Genomic DNA, 5,941 nt, shown 5'->3' on the forward strand with positions numbered 1-5,941 from the left:
ACAGGCATCTGAGATCGGCTCGATTTGAGAAAGGGGAAAACATTTAACAAGATAAAAAAAACAGAAAAACACCGGGTGGATTTTTAGCATTATAGGGTGGTTGTGTACACACACTGCCAACACACATTTCAGTTCAAACAACTTGTAAAAGTGCATGTAGCATCCTATGACCCCTTTAAATATTGCTCTCTCATATGCTACTGAATAATGAATACAAAACCCTTAGTAAAATCTTTTTACAATAACATCCTGGAGAGGGCAGTATACACACACCACTTAAAATCGTTATTAATTTTCTGTATCTGTTTAACCTCTCCTCCTCATGAACCATCCTATTTCTAACTGAAACAAGCGACTGAATGAATGATTTATCTTTTTCTACTGTTTCAGTTCTGAAGTGTCATCAGATTCAGTTCCACTGACAATCAAGAATCTGCGTGTGTCTGACTCTGCTGTGTACTACTGTGCTCTGAAGCCCACAGTGACTAAAACACAATCAACACTCACACAAAAACAGAGCAAGTGCTCAATTATGTGACATGCAAATCTCCACGATATCAACTTCTGTACCACAACTATAACACGTATAAAATCAGAAATGTAAGAATTTTTTATTATTTAGTGTTGTGCAAAGTGCATTTCACCCACTCCTCACTATACATTTTAGTTTTACATAAGCTGCCGAAAAATTATCTTCATAATCTTCTGTGAACCTGCATAAAAATTAAATCACATTTATTAATCTAAATTTAATGTTTGGTTTTAAAATATGTGCAGATTTGACAACCTTTTGGCATTAAACTAGAAAAGGATGAAAGAGGGGGAGTTTAGCATATGCATCTGAGATGATCTTGTTACATTTGCTAGACTGTCACACAGCTCAGTCCTGCTGTAGTGAAACACACACATGCACAATGATTCTTCATTCAGTCATTCTGCTTTCTGCCTTGGCATGTAAGTGCTTTTGTGTATGTTTTGCAAGCTTTTGCACTTTAAAAAAATCTCAGAAACTTTTAGAACAAATAATATTTTGTCATCAACAAACAATCATGCTAAATTAACTTATTTAATTGATCAATCAATTGATCAACATTAATTTTTAATATAATTAAGTAGCATTGTTTATTGTATGTATACAATTTCAAATCACTGTAATCAATCAATTTCAAAGTTGTTCTTTTGCTCTTTTCCAGGTGTGAGTTTTGGAGATGAAATCACACCAGACAGCACTGAGGAATCTGCTGCAGTGGGTTCAACTGTTACTTTATCCTGCAGTTATTCCTCTGCAGACTCACTTCAATGGTACCGTCAGTATCCCGGATCAGCTCCTCAATTTCTTGTGCTCATAATAGAGAGTGTGAAAGAGACTAAGACATCTGATGTAGATCCCAGGTTCTCTACTAAGCTCAGAAAAGAAAAACAATCCACAAAAGAGACCAACAGTGTGGATCTGATCATCTCCTCTGCTGCAGTATCAGACTCTGCTCTGTATTACTGTGCTCTGAGGCCCACAATCACAGGAAACACAAGAACACTGTACAAAAACCTGACATAACTCTACCTTCTACTAATCAGACTGGAACACATAACAATCAAGAGAATCATGTTCTTAAATTGCCAACTCAGACACTGAGAGCAAAAGTCTGATAAAATACATTCAAAGACATGTTTTAAATTAGATTTAATAACTTTGTACAAACCCAAAATTTTCGTGATCATATGTACTGTAAGTGAAAGGTACATTTCACAATGTAATTGCTAACAGCATTTATAAAAAAAAAGAAATGAAATAAAATAAAAAATATGTAGGATTTTATAGGATGTTACTCTACAATAACAAAAATATACTGAAAGTTTCAAAACTCAAAATTATATGCTTCTGAAACGCCTGTTTTTAAAAGAGAGAGAATCATGATCGTCGTATCAAAGAGGCGTGTTTTGAACATCTCATGTCTGTCCATCAAACACAAGACCGATACAGCTGTTAGGTAAAGAAAGCTGCAAACAATTTGCAAACTTTTTAAACTGATCTTGATTTGAAACTGCATTTCATGACCATCATGACCAGTGATCGGTGTAATATATAAGGACTCATGTACAAACGTTCTTTACCGTAAAGTGGTTTACTGCTGTTTATGCATTAGTGAATCCAGTGACTAAACCATCAACTTCACACTGTTCCTGTTAGAAGTGTGGCAACTCTGTTATCTATATCGTGATTATTTTATATACAGAAAGCAATCAAAGATCGTTTTTTTATAATCACTGCAGCAGTCAATTCAAGATCAGCATGAGTCTATCAGTCATTTGATTTCTGCATTTTCACCAAAACTAATGTTATAATCAATGACACTTTACACAATTCTCAATGAGTCGTGTTTTCATTGTGTTAGTTATGATAAAAGTATATCCATCATGACTGTGTTTGGCTACAGTGCAGCGCTGCAACCTTTGATGCAATGAGAGGAGTTCTAAATAAAAAGCCATAAACAACACTTTTCACCATTAGTTAATTTTAGCTGCTGTTATAATAAAATCTCAGTAAATGTTTTCAAGAGAGTTCTGCATATAATACTCATTTCATGTGGAAAGGTGTTTACACTGAAGTCTTACAGCAGAGATGTCCCTTCAAACAGAGTGTTCAAATCAGAGGGCTAAATTCAGGGTAGAAAAGGCCCATTTGTATCTAAATTACGTTTTTGATGAACAAAAAAAACACATACTAAGATTATAAGTGCACCTCAGGAAAAGCATTTTATGACCCCTTTAAATTAATGTGACTTTCAAAGTACATTAAGCATGCTAATACTGTTTATTACACCAAATCCATACAAAAGTAGCCTAAAATTTATGTTTAGTGGATTATCATGTGTAACACACTGTGCTGGTATAATGTGCCACAAGGTGGCAGTGTTCTCAGAGATTCACTAGGAACTGCAGCAATAAACATCAACATTGAATTTACAGAACTGAACTTGGGTATCATGTGGTTCAGAGAGGAGGGACTCAGTGTTCAGAGATCTGACATGATCTAATGTGTTTGACAGAGACTTTCGTAGAAACTATTCAGTCTGACTCTTCTCAGAGTGAACACTTGTAAAATGGATCTTTATTCAGTTTTTCTGTTCTGTGCATCAGCAGGTAAATATTTAGTTAATTATAAATGTTGTTTAATTTAAAACATTTCACTGAGAATAAATGTTTTCTTTTTCAGCTGCTGTCTTTGGAAATGTCATCAAACCAAACAAAACTGATGTTGTTTATGAAGAGGGTTCAGATATTACATTGTCCTGTAGTCAATCACCTGTAGCTTCAGATAATATCTACTGGTACCCTCAGTATGAAAGATCAAAACCTGAATTTCTTGTACTCACCTACGGTAGTGCAAAGGAAGCTGCAGTGTCTGATGTAGATCCAAGATTCTCTGTTAAAGCTGAAAAAAGGGAACAAATCCATGTGGATCTGGAGATCTCCTCTGCTGCTGTATCAGACTCTGCTCTGTACTACTGTGCTCTGAGGCCCACAGTGACAGGAAACACATCAGCTCTCTACAAAAACCTGCTACAATGAGAGACAAGAGAGAAACAGAGAAAAAGACAACGAGGAAGTAGTAACTGCCAATTACAATAATATGTCTAAGAAATAATGAGAATAAGTTAATAAACCACAGGCAGTTACCTAAATCAGAAAGGACACAACTCATTTAATCAGACTTTGGCAAAATTATAAAATCAAAGGAAAATTATAAAGTAAGTAAATCTTTGGCAAAATAAAGATGAAGAACATTAAATCCCTATAATACTGTGCTTTGACAAATCAATTTAAAATATTCTGTAATTCAGGAAACTGTCAACTATGACAAACATTAAAACATCTCAAATGATTCTCATGTGCAACACATGGGGCAGGACCTATTTACATTAGCACAGTATGTTTTTTAAAAGATTTATTTTATTTATTCATTTTTATTTAATTATTATAATTAATTTTTTGTAAAAAGTGCTGTGAAATATGCTTGTGATATATAATTTTGTTAGCTTTCACAAATCAAAAATCTGTTAATTTGTGCTTATTGTTGACAGGTTTGGTGACTGGAGACAATATTGAGCCAGATAAAGGGACAGAAAAAACTTCTAAAGAAACAGAAACTGTCAAGCTGAGCTGCTCATACAGTACAAATAGTCAATATGTTCGGCTTTACTGGTTCAGACAGTATCACAACAGAGAACCACAATTCTTATTATATAAATATGCACCGTCATTGGGTGATTATGAAGACACCTCTGATGGTCGATTTCATTCAGCTACAACACAAACATCCACTGAACTCACTATTACTGATGTACGTCTGTCAGATTCAGCTCTCTATTATTGTGCTCTAAGAGTAGCAGCCCAGTGATACAAAACATGAAACATGTCATACAAAAACCTGAAGCTCTTTTCACTTTGAAAATATCGAGTGAAAACCACAGTCACAACCCCAATCTATCCAGCCCTGAATGTAATAAAATATGTGCTCACACCTGTGAGAGTCTGAATTGGGCCTGTTATAAAACTTCAAAGAAAACATTAAGAATATGTTCAGGATATCATGTTCCATTTCTGCCTTTTTAATTTCATGCAACTCAATTTCTTTTTTTTCCTAACTTTTCCTACCTTATAATTACTTAAATGTAATCATTAAAGTTTTTTTTAGGTATTATATGTATTTAAGTATAAAACTCATATATAAAATATTCTGCTTTGGTTAGTATAAAATAATTTAGTATAATAATATTATTTGAAAAACAGTTATAAAACTTCAAAGAAAACATTAAGAATATGTTCAGGATATCATGTTCCATTTCTGCCTTTTTAATTTCATGCACCTCAATTTCTTTTTTTTCCTAACTTTTCCTACCTTATAATTACTTAAATGTAATCATTAAAGTTTTTTTTAGGTATTATATGTATTTAAGTATAAAACTCATATATAAAATATTCTGCTTTGGTTAGTATAAAATAATTTAGTATAATAATATTATTTGAAAAACATCACAGATTACAACCAAACCAAATCTGGTTCAAAAGATAAGACATAATTACATGCATTTTGTCATTGAATATTACTAATCTTACTTATCTTATTACAAATCTTTGTTCACATAATTCCACTATTCTTGGCTTTTCTTGACCATCAGCCTCAGCAACTCATGAACATCAGCAAAGGCAAAACCATATGCGTTTGCTACATTTTTAAATGGATATTATAAATAACTTCCCTTTTTAATACATGTATATATATATATATATATACATATATACATACATTCAAGCAGTTTCTGACATAAGCATTTTTTTCCTATTGTTAGAAAATAAACAGACTCCAGCAGTGGGAGCAAACTGTCAAGCTGAGCTGCTCATACAGTACAAATAGTCAATATGTTTGGCTTTACTGGTTCAGACAGTATCCCAACAGAGAACCACAATTCTTATTATATAAATATGCACGGTCATCGGGTGATTATGAAGATACCTCTGATGGTCGATTTCATTCAGCTACAACACAAACATCCACTGAACTCACTATTACTGATGTACGTCTGTCAGATTCAGCTCTCTATTATTGTGCTCTAAGAGTAGCAGCCCAGTGATACAAAACATGAAACATGTCATACAAAAACCTGAAGCTCTTTTCACTTTGAAAATATTGAGTGAAAACCACAATCAGAACCCCAATCTATCCAGCCCTGAATGTAATAAAATATGTGCTCACACCTGTGAGAGTCTGAATTGGGCCTGTTATAAAACTTCAAAGAAAATATTAAGAATATGTTCAGGATATCATGTTCCATTTCTGCCTTTTTAATTTCATGCAACTCAATTTCTTTTTTTCCCTAACTTTTCCTACCTTATAATTACTTAATTGTAATCATTAAAGTTTTTTTTAGGTATTATATGT

At 33.3% G+C, this 5,941-nt stretch overlaps 2 gene segments (V, D, J or C); both read left to right on the plus strand.

The window, feature by feature from the left end:
• Positions 1-914: 914 nt before the first annotated feature.
• Positions 915-1,504, plus strand: LOC107706412 (immunoglobulin iota chain-like; the record flags this gene model as incomplete). The annotated part of the segment is given in 2 exon segments: positions 915-954; positions 1,194-1,504. Coding segments are annotated over 2 exon segments (351 nt in total), but the record flags the coding sequence as incomplete, so codon positions are not given.
• Positions 1,505-3,101: 1,597 nt separating this feature from the next.
• LOC107706304 (T-cell receptor alpha chain V region RL-5-like) lies at positions 3,102-3,570 on the plus strand. The segment is given in 2 exon segments: positions 3,102-3,141; positions 3,215-3,570. Coding segments are annotated over 2 exon segments (396 nt in total).
• Positions 3,571-5,941: the final 2,371 nt, after the last annotated feature.

This window comes from Sinocyclocheilus rhinocerous, unplaced genomic scaffold (genome assembly GCF_001515625.1).
Source record: "Sinocyclocheilus rhinocerous isolate Xijiao unplaced genomic scaffold, SAMN03320098_v1.1 scaffold444, whole genome shotgun sequence".
In the NCBI taxonomy this organism is placed as follows: domain Eukaryota; kingdom Metazoa; phylum Chordata; class Actinopteri; order Cypriniformes; family Cyprinidae; genus Sinocyclocheilus; species Sinocyclocheilus rhinocerous.